Genomic DNA, 19,417 nt, shown 5'->3' on the forward strand with positions numbered 1-19,417 from the left:
CTTGCATTTGCAGGGTTTTAGGCCAGGGAGATGTCTTCTTTGAACCTCTGGCTTCTCCAGGGTTAGATCTTGCCTGTGGAGGTGGAGGATGGGATGCCCCAGCCTAGACAGGCACACCAGAGAGCTCAGCAGGTATGTGGGTGTGTCTGCCCTCTAGGGGTAAGGTCTTGCCCACACTCACACCTTCTTTCACTGTTCTCCCTGCAGGGCTGAGGCTCCTGGCCCCGTGATGCACATCCCTGCAGGACCTGAGCACCAAGGCCTGAGGCCCAGGCCTGCCATGCCACTGCTACGTCTGAGCCCGCGGGTGCTCCTGATGCTCTTGCTGCTGCTGGGGGTCATTCGGGCAGTGGCGGGTGCCACTAGGGCTGGCGGGGTTCGTCAGCCTGTCTTCCGCACCTTCTCAGCCAGCGACTGGGGCCTCACCCACCTGGTGGTCCACGAGCAGACCGGTGAGGTGTATGTGGGCGCGGTGAACCGAATCTACAAGCTGTCGGGGAACCTGACACTGCTGCGGACCCACGAGACAGGCCCTGTGGAGGACAACGAGAAGTGCTACCCACCGCCCAGCGTGCAGTCATGTCCACACGGCCTGGGCAGCACCAACAATGTCAACAAGCTGCTGCTTTTGGACTATGCTGCTAACCGCCTGCTAGCCTGTGGCAGCGCCTCCCAGGGCATCTGCCAGTTCCTGCGGCTGGACGACCTCTTCAAGCTGGGTGAACCGCACCACCGCAAGGAGCACTACCTGTCGAGCGTGCGTGAGGCGGGCAGCATGGCAGGTGTGCTCATTGCCGGGCCGCCGGGCCAGGCCCAGGCCAAGCTCTTTGTGGGCACGCCCATCGATGGCAAGTCTGAGTACTTCCCTACACTGTCCAGCCGCCGGCTCATGGCCAACGAGGAGGACGCGGACATGTTCAGCTTCGTGTACCAGGATGAGTTCGTGTCGTCGCAGCTCAAGATCCCTTCAGACACACTGTCCAAGTTTCCAGCCTTCGACATCTACTATGTGTACAGCTTCCGTAGTGAGCAGTTTGTGTACTACCTCACTCTGCAACTGGACACACAGCTGACCTCGCCCGATGCTGCCGGCGAGCACTTCTTCACTTCCAAGATTGTGCGGCTGTGTGTGGATGACCCCAAATTCTACTCATATGTCGAGTTCCCCATCGGCTGCGAGCAGGCGGGGGTGGAGTACCGCCTGGTGCAGGATGCATACCTGAGCCGGCCTGGCAGCGCCCTGGCCCGCCAGCTAGGCCTGGCTGACAATGAGGATGTGCTGTTCACCGTGTTTGCTCAGGGCCAGAAGAACCGCGTGAAGCCGCCCAAGGAATCGGTGCTGTGCCTGTTCACGCTCAGGGCCATCAAGGAGAAGATCAAGGAGCGCATCCAATCCTGTTACCGTGGCGAGGGCAAGCTCTCTCTGCCCTGGCTGCTCAACAAGGAGCTGGGCTGCATCAACTCGGTGAGTGGGCACTCTGCCTCCTTAGGGTGGCTGCTCCCGCCCTGCCAGCCTCACAAACTGGACAGCATTGGCTCTGTGTGACCCCATTCTCCTCTGAATAACAATGTGCCACTTGCCCTGTGCCAGGTGCTGCCGCTTGCCCATTGTTTCCCAGAGGGTAGTGGTTGGCCTCAGAGCTCGCTTGCAGCTCTAGGCTGTCCTCTTCCTTTAGGAGGTGTGGGTGGGAGGAGCAGGCCATGTCCTTCAGTCCACAAGTCCCTGTTGGACAGAGTACTGACCATGTGCCTGGCATTGTTCTGGGTGCTCGCTGGCCCCTTCTAGTCTCTATTTTTCAGATGAGATCTCTGAGGCTCTGAGATCTCTGAGGAGATGAGGCACCAGACAGCATCTCCTCCCACAGTCCCCTGTTAAGAGCTGTGCTCACTCTTGTACTGGGTGCCAGGCCATGTGGGATCTGATGACACCAGCATGAACATAGATGCTGCCTGAGCACATGGATGCTGGGAGCTCAGTAGCTGGCAGCCATATCTCCTGTCTCTATGCCCTGATGGGGCCGGCCTGGGACCAGCTGCTTTTTGGGGAGCATCTCATGTGCCCAGGTGGTAGCAACAACTTTTTTCCAGAGGAAGACACCAGGCTTAGAGGGGAACTTGTTCAGGGTCGCAAGTGAAAGAACTGGGAATTCACCCAGGTTGGGGACTTCCAGAACCAGGCCTCAGCCCCACTGCTTCTGCTGCCCAGGATTTGCTGGGTTGCCCAGAGAAAGCCCAACCCCAGTCTGGCCTCAGTTTTCCCATATCTATAATGGGAATGACACTTGTTTGTCTCTGGGGCAGATGGGATGGTGAGGGTCCCCTTCTCATGTCCAGTGCAGTGGGGGCCTCATGACAGGGCCAGCCTCCACATCAAGGCTCTGGGTACACTAGACAGATGCATCATTCATTCTCCTCTTGGCCTTTCAAGGAAGGCATTCTATCTCCATTGTACAGATGGAGAAACTGAGGCTTGGAGGGGCAGTGCCTGCTGGGGTCACACTATGATTTTCATTCCTTGTGCCCATGGCCAGGTCTGCCCCTTTCCTGGGCATTGTTCCCACTTTCTCCTCACATCCCCTCCAGGACCCCAGCCCAGCCCTGACCTTGCCTCTCCTCCTGCCCGTCCCCTTCTGGCTCCCAGCCCTGGTGGTCCTCTCCCCCTGCAAACCTCAAACTCTGAGCCTGCTACCCAGGGGACCAGCTGTCCCCTTTTGTCCACCTAGAACCTGCCTCTTTCATTCTGCCCTCCTCCCTCTTGCCTTGGAACCGCCCGCACATTCCCTGTGCTCTGGTCTTCTCTGTAATTTCACACTCATCACCTCCTCAGCTGGACCCTTCCCTTGCCTTTTGGGTTGATCCTTGTCTCCTCTCTTGAATAAAACCCTACAAGACAGTTTGTGGTCCACAGCCCCCTCCAGGGCTGTCCCCTGCCTCTGTGTGGCTATCGCTGGAGCAGTAGGCCTGGTCCCTGGTTGGCTGTTCCCTGACCTTCCCCCAGCTGCCTCCTCCTTCATGCCTCCTAATCCAGAATGGGTATGGGGCCTGTGTGTAGTGTGCATGTGAGAAATGGGTCCAGCCCTGGGCCTGCTGGGCCTCAAGGAGCCTTGGTTTCTCCATCTGTCGAATTGGTTCCCACTCTCAGATCTGTGTGGGCGGTACCCTGGGCCACATCCCTGCTGTATGGTCGTGTGCTTGCCTATGAGGACCCTCTGTGAGTCCCTTCAGTTAGTAGAGCTGGCTGGTCCTGGCTTCGAGGCCCCACTCTCAGGGAGAAGGAGTTTGGGGCAGGCTGGGCAGCCTAAAGTCTCACCTCTCTTCTCCCACAGCCCCTACAGATCGACGATGACTTCTGCGGGCAGGACTTCAACCAGCCACTGGGAGGCACGGTTACTATAGAGGGCATGCCCCTGTTTGTGGACAAGGAGGATGGCCTGACCGCCGTGGCTGCCTATGACTACCGGGGCCACACTGTGGTATTCACTGGCACTCGAAGTGGCCGCATTCGAAAGGTCAGGCCTGGGAGTGGAGGTGGGGGCAGGGTAATGGGTGGATGGAGCTGGGGGTAGGAGACAGCATTGTTCCGTGACCTGGAGGCCAGATCCAATGTATGAAGAGGTGGGGTGCCGCCCGTGTTAGGCTCAATGACCATGGGGACTCAGACAAGGGGTAAGCGTGGGCCAGGGTGCCTCAATGGGCCCCTGCCTGCCTTCCTGTGGTCCTCCTGTGGGTCAGTGTTGCATTTGATACTGTAAAGGCTTTGGCTGGACGGTCAGGGTTTAGAGAGGGCTGGCCATCCCACCATCCTCCGGGGGCCTGGAGATGGTGGCTCTGCTTGCTGAAGACACACGGTGACTTGGGAAGTCTATGTGTATGGGTGGTACAGGAAGGTGTGCCTGCCCCCTCCCCTCCTGGAGATCCAGTGTCTGCTAAGGTTGCCTTCTGCTGTGTGGGAGGCCCGACCACCTCCCACCCTTTGAGGAGGCAGCAAGGCCAAGGGCAGGGCAACGGTAGTGCCCCTCACCCCCACCCGCCATTGGCTGGGTGAGTGGAGTGTGGTGACTCACTGCAGAGTGACAGGGACCAGCTCCAGAACCATCCCTTGGACTTCTCAGGGTGAGAATGGGGTACTGTGGGGCAGGGCCTGTCTGGTATTTCCAGGTTTCCTTCTTACCAGCAAGTGTTGGGCTGAGCGGAGCTGTTATGGAACTGGGCTGGGAGGGCTTACTGAACGGGCAGGTGGAGTGAGCCACCTTGTGGATCAGGCTGACTTGGTGGGACCAGGGTAGGGCTGGCCTGCTGTGGAGGAAGTTCCCAGGGCATTTGTAGGATGGGGGTGCCTGGGAGCCCAGAGGGTCAGTGCAGGGGTGGAGTCTGGCGAATGAAATAATAGCTGTCCTGTGGCCTCGTGCTGACACAGCTCCCTGCTGTGCACCATGGGTGGGGGCTGGGCTAGCCTGTGCTCTCAGCTCCCATGTGGGGTATTAGGAGAGGTCTCCCATGTCTGCATGGTGGGAATCATGTTCCACTCCTCACAGACTCTGTGACTTCTGAGAAGGGACACCCCCCACCCCAGCTTTGGGCTGCTGACTGAAGACCACCCTGGGGTGCTGTGGGTTTCTGCTCACAGTGACTGTGAGGCTGAGTGCCTGCCCAACTAGCTAGTGGGGACGGAGGGAGGCCAGTGCAGACCCTGCCACCTTCCGTGTAAGCCCCTGTACCCTCATGTTGAGGGTACAGCCTATGGCCTGAGTGGGGCCTTTTCCCTTCCCAGGGGTCAGGCCCCCACTCAGCATTCACTCCTTCCTGCCCCAGGGAGGACACACAGGGCTGGGGGAGCAGGGGAGAGGGCCATCAGAGCCTCTGTGGGGTGTGTTGCACAAGTTGTGCCTGGAAGGGGCCAGAGGACCTCCCCCTGAGGTGGGTGCATGGGAAGTGCTGGGGGAGCCCCTTGGAGACATTCCACATGGTGTCCCAGCAGGAGGGCAGGCTCCCCGGGGCTGGGAATGCCTCTCCCAGTCTTTTGATGGCTGATGGCTGGCAGGCAGCTGGCTGAGGTGCTGTATATGCCCACAGACCACCCTGCAAGCCTGGGAGAACAGGTTAGTCCAACCCTATTCTGCCGCCACCCCCCCATACACACACTCCTCACTCTCTGTGCCCCAGGGCCTCTTCTGGGTGGGATCTGGGTGGGAGCTTTTGAGTCCAGTTAGTCCTGCTCTCCTACCTCTCTGACCACTCCCACAGAGGAGAAACTGAGACCCAGCATGTGGACTGTGGAGTTGGACTTGGGCCCATTAATGAGAAGGGGCTTAATTGGGCATTGGGAAGCCACAGCCAGAAGTCCCCTTCTTCCTTTCCTCGCCCTGCCCCACCCCCCCATACCTGTTTTACAGACCCCATGGGTACCGGCTCTTTTCACCCCTGGACTCATCAGCTGGGCACCACACACTGCGCATGAATGAACAGTGCCCTTCCTGTATGTGGGGTCAGTCATGTCCAGGCTGTCCGCCCAGTGGTGGCAGTCTGCAAGTTGGGGATCCTATTGCATTGGTTTTGAGGCTTTCAGAAGTGTGCCCCTGCCTCACCCCTAGACTTGCTACCTGCACCCCTTCCATCCAAATGTACCTCCCCCAGTAGAGGGTGGCTCAGTAGGCTGTTGCATTGCTGTTCACACCCCAGTCTCGAACAAATGACTGAGCGTGGTGTGCTCTCGGCTCTCCCCCTCACCAGCTGTGTGACCGGGAGCTGGCCAGTCCAGCTCCTCTGAGCCATGGTTTACTGAGTGCAGCCTGAGGAAGGAGAGAGGATGTGCAGGCAGGCCAAAGAGCCTGGTGTGCTCCCGCTCCCACTTGGGACATGCAGTGAGTGCTCGTGTGCTGTCGTCTCAGAGTCCTCACAGCAACCCTGTCATCCGATTGACAGATGAGGAAACTGCGGCATGTAGGTGGAAGTTGCGGGCATCCAGGGTTACTGGCTCCAGGGTCCTAGCTGTGACTTCAGCCTCTCTACCTTTTGTATGGGTCTCTGGAGGACAGGAAATGGGGCCTCTACTTCAGTGACCTGCTCCCGCTCTGAGTAAGCCTAAGGCGGCCCCTCTCCCAGAGACACACCTCCGCACCCCCCCCCCCCCCCCCCCGCTCCTGCCTCGAGCTGCCAGCCTGCAGGACTCTTTCTTTCCACAGCCCAGGACATCAGCTTAGGACCAGGCCGAGCTCCAGCTCCTGTGGCCCAGCCTTCTTCTGTCTGCCTCCCCCTCCTAGAAACTGTGGCTCAAATCCCACCCCAGGGCATGTCTACAGGTGGAGGATAGGAGCAGGGTGGGGCTAGGGGGAAAGGGTGCCCCCCTTTGCTCCTCAGCTCAGGTTCCAGTCCCACTCTGCCCACCCTAGCTCTGTGACCTCCCCTAGGTTCCCAAGCTAAGCCTCTAGCCTTGACCCACTGCGAAGGATGCCTGCTCCCTGGCACATGCCTCCTTGGCTAGGGACCAGCAAGCATCAGCAGAATTCACTCTCCCACCTCATTCTACCCATGGGGGTGGCTATGGTCTGAGGGCTAGGGCCCAGGCAGGAAGGGCCATCGGGTGCTCTCTGTTTAGCCCGGCTCAGTGCTATGCCACCTTCCTGCTCAGCTGCCCAGCTATCCAGCTACCTCTCCTCTAGGCCTTAGTGAGGGCTGGGCCCTTCCTGCCCTGGAGGTGGGACCCCAGGCGTGGCCCTACTTTGTGAGTGCAGTGGGCACTGCCTTCCTGCCCTCTGTTCTCACCTCATGCTGGGGTCTGGGGTCCCCACCCATTGCTGACCCAGGGGCAGTACCTTCTATGCTGGACACACCCCTGCCTTCCCCAGCCCTGGTCCTTCTTGGGCTCTTTTTAAAATTTTAATCCTCACCTAAGGATATGTTTTTATTGATTTTAGAGAGAGGAAGGGAGAGGGAAAGAGAAACATTGATTGGTTGCCTCCCATGCATGCCCCAACTGGGGATCGAACCCACAACCTAGGTATGTGCCCTGGGAATCAAATTAGCAACCTTTTGGTGCGTGGGATGATGCTCCAGCCAACTGAGCCACCTGGCCAGGGCCTTCCTGGGTTTTAAGAAGCGACTGAAGAGCTCCAGGGATGTGGTTGGCTCCTGGGATAGACTCTTCCAAATGTTGTATAAAATTGTAGCTGATTAATTTAATACCTGCCAACTTCAGCTGGTCAAGGCTTACTAGGGGTGCCCCCTAACTCCCCTCCTGTTCCCTAGAGGCCCTGCCTGCCACCTGCTACCCCCACATAGGCAGCCCGCCCTCCTGGGCTGACATGCCCCCAGAGCCCCAGCCCTGCATATAGCCCCTCCCACCCCCACCCCTCCTGTGGCCGTTGGGGACCTCCTTGGCCTTGTAGGAGTTCCCAAGGTAGCTCCTGGCTTGAGTCTTTCGTAGTCAGCTCAATACCTGCACTGGGTGGGGAGAAAACAGGTCCTGGACTCCTGCCAGTGGATGCCCACCTGCCCCTCCCCAGCCTGGTGGCTTTCTCTGACTCTCCCTTTCTGCCAAGCCCCGTGGGCCTGGTGAGGGGTGCCCTGGGGCCAGCCCTGCACAGGCCCTATCAAGACTTGCCTGAGGAATTCAGTTCTATCCTCAGTGCAGCCTTGCCCACTCTGGTGGCTGTGGGCCCTGTCTTCCCAAATCTGTATTTTGTATGAGATCTCTTGATGGTTAAGTTTTGGCAACTAATACACGTTTTTAGAAAGTATCATAGATCAACTCAAGGGTGCTGTGAGCCACCAGTTTGTGGCCTGGGGATATGGGCCATGACATTGTGGGCTCCCAGGGTACTATGGGTAGGCCTCGGAGTGGGATCCAAGGGACAGCTGTCCAGGTGGGCACTGTGGCTGCTCCTGTCCAGAGTGAAGACCCCTCCTCTCAGGTCCTCAGTTTCCTCTCCACACTGGGCAGGCCCTGCCTCCCCTGGCTGTTGGGCGGCCATGGGCATGTTGATGCTCTTTCCTCTGTGGTGATCCCTGTATGGAGGAGAGACCGAGGCTGCAACACTCATCCCCCAGAGCCTGGGCCAGGCTAGCTGGGCTGCCATTCCTATGCACGTAGCCTCACATCTGGAGCTGCCTGTTCTCACCTTGCCCTCGAGCATCACTGCTTTGCCTGTGGTTGCTGCTCTGGGTCTAGACTGCTGAGGAGAGACACCTCTTACTGGGTCTGGAGAGCTGAGGACAGGGACACCTCTTACTCTCCAAAGGCCTTCACATCTCTAGAAACTTCCCTCTAAATGCCTTTTTCTATTCCTCTGGCCCCATTCCACACCCCGCCCCCCCCCTCCCCCCAACAGGATTCTGAAATTCAGAGTCAGAAATCCTGAAAGTCAAGTGGCACATTCAAGACCTATGTGGAGTGATGGGTAGCAAGTTCCTGCCACTCGGGTGGCCAGTATGGCTCTCTTCTCAGAATCTTTGTGCCAGGTCCTCCCTGCCCTGGGCTGAGAGCCTGTTTGGTGCATCCATCAGGGACCCCAGTTCCCCAAAGCCCAGGTCTGTGCAGGAGGCAGGTTGGGGAGCCTTGTGAGGTTGGGAGCAGGGGTGAACAGGGATGCTGGCCCCAAGAAAGATGTTGGGCAGGACCAGGCCTCAGCGTTATTTGTGAGACTCGACCTTGCTGTGTGGATAGCCAGAGTGGTTCTGTGTTATGGTGGTGGCATGGGCTCTGCACATGTGTGCATGATGTTCTACTTTGGGGCATGGTGGTGTGTTCCTCGTGGGTCTGTGACAGCAGTGCTGCTTCACGAGTATCTGTGCACGGCTTCTGTGACCGCAGAGCCGTGTTTCTATTAGGCTTCTCCTTGGGAGTTGGGCTGCCAGATCTGCTGTGGTTTTTATTCCTGAACCTCCAGGTGTTTTCCAAGACTAGGTGGGGATGTGTGGCAGAGCCTGGTAGGGTGGTTGGTCCTGGTGGTGGTCATGCTCATGCCAAGTTACTGGTCCTGGTGGTGGTCATTCCCCTGGGGATTGTTGGCAGGGAGAGGAGCAGTCCTGGCTGCCAGCTTCCTTGTCTTAGCTGTTGTGCCTGTGGGCCCCACAGGTGTACTGCCCCTGCCCACCAAGGACAGTAGTCACTAGAACCTTTGGGTGGCATCGCATTGTGCCCTGTGTCCAGATATCTGTGTGCCCTGTGGATGTGTGCGTGTGACCTTCTGTTTGTGGCTCCCCTGGTGCAGCTGGCCACAGTGCGCTGAGCCAGAAGGGCACAGGGACCTCTCATTCATCCTACGGGTCTGTCTAATGCCGTCCCAGCTCCTTGTCCCAGAGCCCAGGCCACATGAGCATTGCTTCTGCTTCCCATCAGGTGGTGGCCAGTGGAGTTGTCCACAGATGTGCATGGAGGGTCCTGCACCTGGCCCAGCACTCCAGGCCCTCCTTTTTGTGGGGTCTGGCTAATCAGGCCTCAGCCCTGGCAGGGGCACGTGGGTACCTTTGATAAGTATGACCCTTGCAGGTGCTGGCTAGCATTGGCCTCCCTGTGCTCATTCCTTAGCATGTCCAGGGCCAGCGTGGGGGCAGCTTCATGAAGGCCCAAGGTTACTGCCCACAATGTATAGTCTCCCCCCACCCTCCCACCCATGGCAGACTGGGCCCTGCTCTCCAGGACCTGTCCTCTTGGGGGTCAGAGTGTGGGAGCCCTGGCAGCACAGTGAGAAGGGTACAGAGGCTGGAACAGTCCAGGGGATTGGGAGTCTGCTGGGAAGGGTGTTTGAAGGGAGGTAACAGCATGGCCAAAACTCAGGGTGCCTTAGTGCATGCTGGGAACTGAGGGGGCCTGAGGAAAAAGAGGTGTCAGGTGATGCCTCAGGCAACTCTTATTCCACATGTGGCAGCCAATTCACTGGTGATCCTGCAGTGGTCAGCGTCATGGGGACAGGAAGATATCCCACAGGATTCTAAGACTTTGGAGTGCTGGCCTGGGTAGAGGCATGGAACCAGAGGATTGAGGTGGCTTCAAGAAAGTGGAAAGGGCTTGTGTCTACTTGCTTGTGCTGGGGACCCAGCAGGTGGGGGTAGGGTGGGTAATATCGGTCTGTAAGGGCCCCAGCTCTGTGGAACTCTGGCGTCATAAATGGGAGGGTGGGCAACAAATGGCTTTTGAGTTTGAGATGACATTGGGCCAGTCACTGCTGCCTGCCACAGCATCCTTGGTTGCACCAGGTGCTAAATTTCGGACTGCAGGTGGGCACCCTGGCCACATCCCAGCTGAGGACAGTCCCAGACAATGACATGTGATGGAAGGCCGTGTAATCTACTCTGCCTCCTGGCCTAGCTTTGTGCAGCCTCCACAGCAGCTGCAGATTCCCTGAAAGAGCTTTGCACCTCCCCCTATGGCAGGGTTGAGCCTTAGGAGCCCAGTCTCCAGGCAGCTTCCAGCAGGCTGGCCTCCCCAACTTTTGGAACCTTGACCTTTTCACTTAACCCTGTTAGAGGTGGTTTTCTGTTGGCAGATGAAACTGAGGGTCTTGGAGGACCACTGCTTGTGTTGATTGGTCCCTGTTCTTCTCTGTCTGTGAATTAGGAGGCGGGAAAGATAAGATTCCTGGGATCCTCCCCCCCACACACTTCTGCCAGGTGTGTCTGGCCCATTTATGTTTTAATTACCCAGTTACTGCCAAGAGGAAATTGCTAGTTGCTTTTCCAGTATCAAATTCTTCCTAGTCTTTCTGAGAATGTTCCCAGGAAGGGGCCTGGAACCTCACCCCAACCAGAGGAGGGGGGAATCCCGTGGCAGCCCATGAGGGGGAACGAATGGTCCAGGAGCTTGTGTCTGTCAGGGCCTTAGCCATCGGCTGATCGGGAAGGAGAGGGAAGATAAGCTCTGCCCTTGGGGAATCCTTCCAAGAGAGGGTGGCAGAGGCTCCTGCTCCTTGAACAGGGGGGCTGGGAACAGGCTTGGCAGCTGCATCTCAGGAGGAGGAGGATGCCTGTGAGGCCCCAGCCCTATGTGCTGGCTGCTGCCCCTGTCCTCTGCCTTTCCTCCCACCCATGGTCCTGTTCTTCTACCCCCAGCCCCCGTCTGGAGACCAGGAATCAGCTCAGTCAGTGCACCCTCACTTCACAGAGACATGAGGGCTGCATCTTGGGGTGAGCATAGCAGAGAACTCTCTTCCTTCCTTTTGGGCTAAGTTGGGCAGTCCCCTGCCTCCGGGCAGCTAGGGCGCGTGCCGGTCTTGGCAAGCAGCCTGAACAGCCCAGAAATCCACCCCAGTGCCCCCGCCTGCCCTCAGACTGGAGAATGGGCCCTTTGTTGGTTTCAGGCTGGACAGACAGCTGACCTGGTCGGGCTGTCAGCTGCCTGCCTGCAGCAGTTGGCCAGGGCCATGCAGTGATAAGTGCAGGGGAAGCCAACTGGGCCAGCCTGGGCCTGGGGCCTCCAGGGCCAGGGGCCACCCGCCTGCCCCTAGCTGCCTCCCCTTGGCCCTGGACAGGGCTCCATCTGCAGGGACCTGAGGGTGAAAGGGTGAATCTGTTCCCTGGCCCATCTGTGGGGAGGGCAGACGATGCCCCAATGGTGGTGGTATTAGGTGCTCAGCCCTGGCTCTAAGAGGTGTCTGGAGGTGCTGATAGCCCTTTGCCTCAGCTCAGAATCCAGGGGACTCCCCAGTACAGAGGGACAGGGAAGACTGAGGGAGAAGTGGACAAGGCTGGAAAGCCCAGGCAGAGGCCAGAGCTGTGGGTCGGTGGGTAACTAAGCCAGGTGCAGCCTGGGATGTGCTCAGGGAAGCTGAACAGCGTTGCTAAAGCCATCTGGGTAGACGGAGGGCTCTTTTCTCAGCCAGGGCGGGGAAGGGCACTATGGCAGAGGGACCTCTGTGGCAGGGCTAAGTTTGGGCCCTGAGTTTTTCGTGGTGGGAGATAGAAGGGAGGGTGGTCGCAGCCAGTCCTGGAAGTCCTGGTGGTCTTTCAGGAAAGGTTTGCCAAACACAGAGGTGACAGCTGGAGGTAGGGGGGAAGTACCAGGGGACTCCGGAAGTCTCCTGTGTGCTCTTGCAGGCCCAGCTGTCCCAGGGTGGCACTGGGTGGTCCTAGAGTGGACAGCTGTGGGTGTGGTGTTGGCATGTGCACTGCTGGGGGCATGTTCCCCGATGTCCTGCCAGAGGTCTGGCCCTTGCCTGCCCTGCATGCTCATTCTCCCTGGAATGCACTCCTGGTGGCACGTTGCGTCTATCCTCCCACTTTTGGGCCAGACGCTGTGTCCCCAAGTGCAATTGGGAGTTCAGGGCCTACACAAGCCCCACAACCTGCAAACCAGCCAGGGCACAGCAGGCATGTCCCTAGGACTGGTCATTCCCAGCTGGACCCCTGACTGTCACACGTATGCATGTAGGGTCCTTGGTGACCCTGGACCCTAACTACTCAGTGTGCAGTGTGGGGCTGTTACCTACTCTCTCTACCCTCTGGCCTGTGGGCTGGGCCTCCCAACACCCGCCTTGCTCTGTGCCCTTTAGGAATGAATGCCCTGTCTCCTTGGGGCCTGCCTGTGTGTGTTTAAGGGCTGGGGGCAGTCCAGTGTTGGGCAGGTGGATGGACAGATGATGTGTTTGCTCCCTGTCGCAGCTGTTGGGTGCCACCTGTCAGAGTCGGCATGCTGCCGGCCCAGGGGCGGGGGGCATTCCAGAACCCATGCCTGGCCTGCCTCCCCTCTCCCACCTTCTCCAGGACCCCTGGGAGGAGGCCCAGCTCTCCCCCTACCATGACTCAGAGCTCATGTGCCCCTGGATGTGACAGCCATGCCTCAGCCCATACCCTCATCCCTGAGAGGGAAGGTGGGGTTCAAGAGTGTCCCCTGACAAGGACCTGGGGGCAGGTGTTCCCTAGTGAGAGACTAGGCTGGAGTGTTGGAGGGAGGGGCCGTAAGCTTGGCACTGGGAGATGGGGTCAGGCTTGGACTTCTGAGTGCTACTAGAGGCATCTTCAGGGATGGGGCAGGGAAGAACCAGGCCTTGGGGAGAAATCCAGAGTCCTGATTCTAGTCACTTGGGTTAAGACAGTCTGAGCTCAGGGTCTCCACTGGGGCCCTGCCTTCCCCTCCTGTCTTGCTCCCTGGCTGCTGTCCAGACTGGCCTTGTCAGGTCTATGTGACTGGCTGCTGGGGTTTGGGAATTGCCGTGGGGCCTACCGCGTGGCCCTGTTTGGCACACTGGCTTGTTCCTCATTTAATCCTCAGAAAAGCTTTGGTATGGGGAAGGCTGGTTATCATTCCCCTTTGACAGGTAGGGAAACTGAGGTTCAGAGAGGCTCACCACCCTACCAGGGTCACACAGCTGGTGGGTATCTGAGCCAGAGCTTGGGCCCAGGCAGTGTGGGTCCAGAGACTGGACTCCTGGCTTCCTGGGCCCTCTCTTGTGGCTCATGTCTCTTCTGGGCCCAGCCAGCTCAAAGAGCTGACCTCCAGCTCCCTGTGAGTAGTGTCTGCCTGCAGGCTGCCCACCCAAGCAGGGCAGGAGGCTTGTGGGAGTAGGCTGGATGTAGGTTGGGGTCCTGTCCAGTTTCCACAAATAGGGGCTCTGAGGATGGAGGCCCCTCACTTGATATCTTCCCCCAAGAAGCCGGGCTGGAGCCATTTGGGCAGTTACAGGCCCACCCCAGGTTCATCATCCCCTGCCCAGCACTGGGTGGTGCTCTTCCTGGTCTGGTTTGACTTAAGCCTGCCTGCCTGGCTGGGAGGCAGCTGAGAGGATGTGCAGCTGAGCAGAAGTGGGGGGTGGCTCTGGGCTCTCAGGAATGCGGCCTTCCCAGTCTCTCACAGCCAGCAGCCTCTGGCCCGGAGACACAGCGCCACACCCTGGCTGGCTACCCTTGCCCGGCCCCTGTTGGAGCTTTTCCTTGCCCCGAAGCCCACCCCAGTCAGTCAGGCCCACCCTGTTCCATCAGTGTGGGGGTGCAAAACAGGGACTGAGCCCTGGCCCCAGCCCTGCCCCTGAGGTGGAGGTGGAGAGGTGGGCTTGCTGCCCTGGTATAGCCAGAGCTGGGAGGGACCTGAGCAGAGCCAGCAGCCCTGTGCCCTGGGAGCCTGCCCAGACCAGCTGAGCTGGGCTGAAGCTGCCCCATGAGTCCCATCTCTGGAAAGCCCCCTGGGTTTCTCTGTTAATTAAATACATTTGTTTGGTAAAAGCAACTAAAAATACTTGTAGCATTGCAAGCTGCAGAGAAGAGCTGGCTAATTAATGCCTGGTTTGTTTGGTATCTGAAATACAGCTTCCTCTGAGGGCGAGCCCCAACTCCAGGATGCCCTGGGGCACAGCCCCTCACACTGAAGCAGTCTCCTCACCCTGGAGGCTTCAGGGGTCTCACTTAGCCTTCTCACTGTGCTGGACCTCCCATGCTCCCTGCAGGCCCCTCTTTTCCTCCCTCCCAAACATCCTCTCCTCAGGGAGGTCCAGCCTGTCCCAGGAAGGTGGTGTGTTTTCAGGGGGTACCTGCCACCTTTGCATTGGATATGGTTGTGTGGCTCGGTGATAAGTGAGGGGTGGGGGGCTGTGGTTCTCTCCAATCCCCAAAGACCCCCACCCCTGGGCTGTGGCCTCTGTTGACTGAAGAAGGGTCTAGGCTAGGACCAGCTTACCGGTATGCAATATGTCCTGCTCATGCTGCTTGGGTTGAGATGGGGGCCTCAGCCTTGTTCTTGTAGGGCTTTGGGGGATGGCTAAGGGAGGGACTTGGGACCCCCACCTTATGTGGGTGTAGGACTGGGGCACAAAGACATTGGCACAGCTTCTCTCAGGCCTTCAATGCCACAGATCCTGGTGGACCTGGCCAACCCTGGCGGCCGGCCAGCCCTGGCCTACGAGAGCGTGGTGGCCCAGGAAGGTAGCCCCATCCTTCGTGACCTGGTCCTCAGCCCAGACCGCCAGTACCTCTATGCCATGACGGAAAAGCAGGTGGGTGCTACACGGATAGATGCATGTGGGTGGGCTTACCTTTGGGGGCTGCGCATGGCCGCCATGGCCCACACTGTCCATGCTGCCTCTAGGTTCTCCTGGGCCAGGTTTAGCATTCCCACCCCTCCCTGAATGACTTCATATCCACAGGAGCAAATATTTGAATGAGAGCATTATCAGAGTATTGGGGTCATTGCAGGGTTTGAGGCAGGCATCTGGGGCCCTGAGTTCTTAGACTGAGTTCTCAGTCCCCAGCACTGGCCTCATGTGCCTGGTGGGGACTTTGGGCAGCAGCCTCTGTGGGGCCTGTGGCTGGCCTGGCCCAGCTTGTCAAGGCCATGTGCTGTGTGCCGGGCCAGGCCTGCTTGCAGCCAGCCTCTGCCTTTCTGTTCTGCCTGGTGAACCATGGCAGTTGGGGTAAGGGGGTTGGGAGGCAGGTGGGAAAGACAAGACCTCCCTTCCTTGACCAGCTCTCGTTTCTCTGCCCCTCTCTGGCTGTCTGGTTCTTCCCTTTCTCTGGGGACCTCAGAGCCAAGCAGATGAGGTCAGGGCAAGTGGGGCCCAACCTTCCTCTGTGCTTAAGATATGGGCCAACAAGCCATGGATCCCCTGGAACCTCAGAGTCCAGGCAGATGGGAGAGTAACTCTGGCTGGAGCAGTCGGCTCTCTGGATGACTCACCTGCACCACTTGCTCCCTGGCCATCACCACCCTTGGCTTCCGGGGGAGAGGCCTGACTCAGCCAAGGCTGTGTCCCCCAGGACTGGCTTTTTTTTTTTTAATATATTTTTATTGATTTCAGAGAGGAAGGGAGAGGGAGAGAGAGAGTGAAATATCAATGATGAGAGAGAATCATCGATTGGCTGCCTCCTGCACACCTTCCCCTGGGAATCAAGCCCGCAACCCAGACATGTGCCTCTGACCAGAATCAAACCTGGGACCCTTCAGTCCGCAGGCCGATGTTCCATCCACTGAGCCAAATCAGGCAGGGCTGAATAGATCTAGCTGGAGGAAGTCCCAAGATGGGGGTGTCCCTGGATTATGGGATCAGGGGGGCAGATGGCAGTGCTGAGGAAGTGAAGTTGGTAGGGGTCCCTGGGATGGACTTGGTAGAGGCCTGCCACAGAATCCCCTCCTGTCAGGTGACACGAGTGCCCGTGGAGAGCTGTGTGCAGTACACGTCATGTGAGCTGTGCCTGGGCTCTCGGGATCCCCACTGCGGCTGGTGTGTCCTGCATAGCATGTGAGTCTGGAGGGGGTAGGGGTATGCAGGGGGGCCCTGATGGTTGTCTCTGCCCTGGGAGGGCCCCAGATGGCCTTGCTGTGCACCTCGGGTGGTCACAGCTCCCCTCCGAGCTCCTCTGGGTCTTCCTGGGTTTGGCGGTTTCCTGTGACCAGCTGAATGACAGCCAGTCTAGCCACATCCCAATAAAGACGGTGTGCAGTGAAGCTGGTGGGCTTCCCCAAGTACAGGCGTCGGCTCTGCCGAGCATGGGCTAGGTGCTGGGTTGCTCCTTGGGCTAAGCCCAGGCTCCTCTACCTGTAGCTGCTCCCGCCGGGATGCCTGTGAGCGGGCAAATGAGCCTCAGCGCTTCGCCTCAGACCTGCTGCAGTGCGTGCAGCTGACTGTGCAGCCTCGCAATGTCTCCGTCACCATGTCCCAGGTCCCGGTGAGTGTAGCCACCCGGCTTGGGCCAAGGGACGGGGGTGGGGGGGTGGTGACAGGACTCCATTCACCCACACCTCCTGCCCTGGGTGCCCTAGCTGGTGCTGCAGGCCTGGAATGTGCCTGACCTCTCTGCCGGCGTCAACTGCTCCTTCGAGGACTTCACTGAGTCTGAGAGCATTCTGGAGGACGGCCGTATCCACTGCCACTCGCCGTCCTCGGGCGAGGTGGCGCCCATCACTCAGGGCCAAGGTAAGTGCACCACAGCTGGGTCTGGGCTGCATTCAAAGGGGCCTCCTGCTGGGGGGGTGGACTGTTGTTGGGGACAGAGAATGGGTGTTGCATGGTGACCAAGGAGGATGGCAAGGGAAAGAGCAGATGCCAAACGGGCAGTATATAGTCAGGAGACAGGTGCAAAGAAGCAGGGGCCCACCTGGTATGCTCAGGTGTCCACCAGCTGGAGGGGCTGAGGTGCAGCCAGGGGCTGTGTACTTGGTGGTTGGGATGGTCCGTGGCGAGATCATTTCCTGTTCGGGGGTTGCCCTGCATGGGTGTCCTGGTGATCTGAGCATGTGCTGCCCTACAGGAGACCAGCGGGTGGTGAAGCTCTACCTGAAGTCTAAGGAGACGGGCAAGAAGTTTGCCTCCGTGGACTTTGTCTTCTACAACTGCAGTGTCCACCAGTCGTGAGTGTTCCGGGCCTTGTGCAGTAGTCAGGGTGGGAGGCGAGTTCTGCCATGAGAGCAAGCCCCTGGGCAGAGGGGCCAGATGAGCCTGAGGCGGGGGCAGCGGTCAGAGCAGGTGGGTGGTGACCTGCACTGGTTCACACTTGGAGAGTCTTGCTCTTAGCCTCGGTATGAGGAATGGCCTATGGGCACCAAAGCAAAGCAGGGAGCTCTGGAGGGGGGCAGAGGCCGCTAGGCCGTCTAGATGGGCAATGGTGTGCCATGGGACAGGCTATTTAGTACCTGCTGTTGTGGGACAGGTAGCAGTCCAGGTCCTCTAGCTCATGCTGCCCCAGATGTGGGTTGGGGTGGAGGATGGAGAGGCTGGGGCACAGAGAACCAGGATGGAAGCTGGTGCTGGCCTGGTGCTTGTCTGCTGCCTGTCTTGGCTGTGAGTAGCAGGAAGAATGGAAGCAGCTGAGGACCTACTATTTATCCTGCCATGGGCTGGCACACTGGGCCTAGAGGGGTGCTCTCGGCCCCATCCATGATCTGGAGGATGCTTGACCTTGGAAGGGCCAACATGGGGCATGGGGATGGTTGGGTTCAGCCTCAGCTGTGCCTGCCTTTGATGGTGTGGCCTGGATATTGTTATTACCAGGGTGTGACCTCTGTTCTGGGCCGGCTGGTATCTTTGGGGCAGGGGGCTGCACTCCAGAGCTGGAGGGGATTGAGGGTCTCAGGAGAAGCCCAGTGGCTGGCAGGTTGGTAGGTTCTCAGAGAGCCAGTGGTATTTGCCTGGGAGTGGTAGTGAAGGGGGCCACTGAGGCTGTAGAGACGAGGTACAAGTCATAAGAAGCTGCGGGGGCGGAGCACTGAAAGGGCCCTGGCCAGGCTCTGGGGACGTGTCAGAATGAATGGGACAAGCTCTTGCCAGGCGGAGCCTTCAGGGTGGTGGATATCTCCCATAGCTCTATCCACCAAAATTTAAATCTAAGTTAAGACAAGACAGAATTTAAAATATACTTCCTTAGTTTCACTAACACATTTCCAGTGGTAATTGTCATGTGTGTCCTAGTGTGGACGGTGTAGACTTTAGATATGTCTGTCATCAGGAAGGCTCTGTAGGCTAGTTCTCGGGTGGACTGTCAGGTTATTGAGGGTCTGGGGAAGAGCAGTGAAGGAGGGAGGGGAGCACCAGGCAGTTCAGTGGGTAAGACCAGCTGATAGGGAAGGTCTCTCTGAGCAAGTGGAGGATCAGCCAGTGCAAAGGCCCTGGGGTGGCCCTGTGATCAACCACTGGAGGAGCAGCAGGGAGGTGCTGTGGTGGGGCCCTGTATGACAGCTGGTGGAGGCAGGTGATGCCTGGCCTCATTGTCCCACTCCCTCCTTGCAGCTGCCTGTCGTGTGTCAATGGCTCCTTCCCCTGCCACTGGTGCAAATACCGCCACGTGTGCACACACAATGCTGCCGACTGCGCCTTCCTGGAGGGCCGAGTCAATGTGTCTGAGGTAAGGCAATCTCAGGGGAGGGGAGGTGCAGAGTTTCAGAGTTGTAACAAGACCAGGTGTCGCCTGCGGGTGTGCCTGGGAGAGCACCTATGGGTAGCTGGGATGCCAGCCAAGAGGTCTGTGAGGTTGGGGACATCCTTCATAGCTGTTCTGGCCTGAGGCCAGCCAATGGCATTGGTTGGTGGTCACTGAGTCTCTTGTGACCTTTAGGGGAGCTGCAGCTTGAAGCCTCAGACCAGTGGCCCCCCTGGGGCATCATGTGGAGAGGGGGTCTGACCATGCAGGACTATGGGAGCCTGGAGTGTGAGGTGTCTGGCTAGGTGGGCCCAGTGCCCCGAGTCCATGTGGACAAGGGGACATGTCAGATTGATCTACAAGGAGCTGGTCTGAGGTCCTGGGTGGTAACTGATGGTAATTAGGTCATAATTATTTGGAGCCTGGGCAAGGTACTGACTTCATGAGCAGTAGGGTCACTACTCCTGGAACCCAGGCTCTCAGGACCAGGATGGGCAGACCTGGAACCTGCCAGGCAGGGAGGGAGTGGCCAGGGGTCTCCATGTCCAGCCCGCAGATGCAGAGCCAGAACTTAAAACCAAGGCTCTGTTCTTCGCAGTGACACCATGCCTGTTGGTGGTACAGGGCAAGACGGTGTGGGTCC

General features: G+C 58.5%; 1 protein-coding gene across 1 annotated transcript in view; it reads left to right on the top strand.

Moving 5' to 3' along the window:
• PLXNA1 (plexin A1) overlaps positions 1 to 19,417 on the top strand; it is a 51,716-nt gene that overhangs the window by 5,055 nt on the left and 27,244 nt on the right. The window contains exons 2-9 of the mRNA XM_070420742.1: positions 208 to 1,465; positions 3,327 to 3,509; positions 14,778 to 14,918; positions 16,060 to 16,160; positions 16,464 to 16,587; positions 16,682 to 16,835; positions 17,170 to 17,269; positions 18,645 to 18,759. Of these exons, the coding sequence (XP_070276843.1) occupies positions 230 to 1,465; positions 3,327 to 3,509; positions 14,778 to 14,918; positions 16,060 to 16,160; positions 16,464 to 16,587; positions 16,682 to 16,835; positions 17,170 to 17,269; positions 18,645 to 18,759 (2,154 nt within the window). The 5' untranslated portion in view covers positions 208 to 229. The remainder of the gene's footprint in view (positions 1 to 207; positions 1,466 to 3,326; positions 3,510 to 14,777; positions 14,919 to 16,059; positions 16,161 to 16,463; positions 16,588 to 16,681; positions 16,836 to 17,169; positions 17,270 to 18,644; positions 18,760 to 19,417) is intronic.

The sequence above is a fragment of the Myotis yumanensis genome, unplaced genomic scaffold (assembly GCF_028538775.1).
Source record: "Myotis yumanensis isolate MYYU_CA2020_CCGP unplaced genomic scaffold, mMyoYum1.0.hap1 SCAF_7, whole genome shotgun sequence".
Classification (NCBI taxonomy): domain Eukaryota; kingdom Metazoa; phylum Chordata; class Mammalia; order Chiroptera; family Vespertilionidae; genus Myotis; species Myotis yumanensis.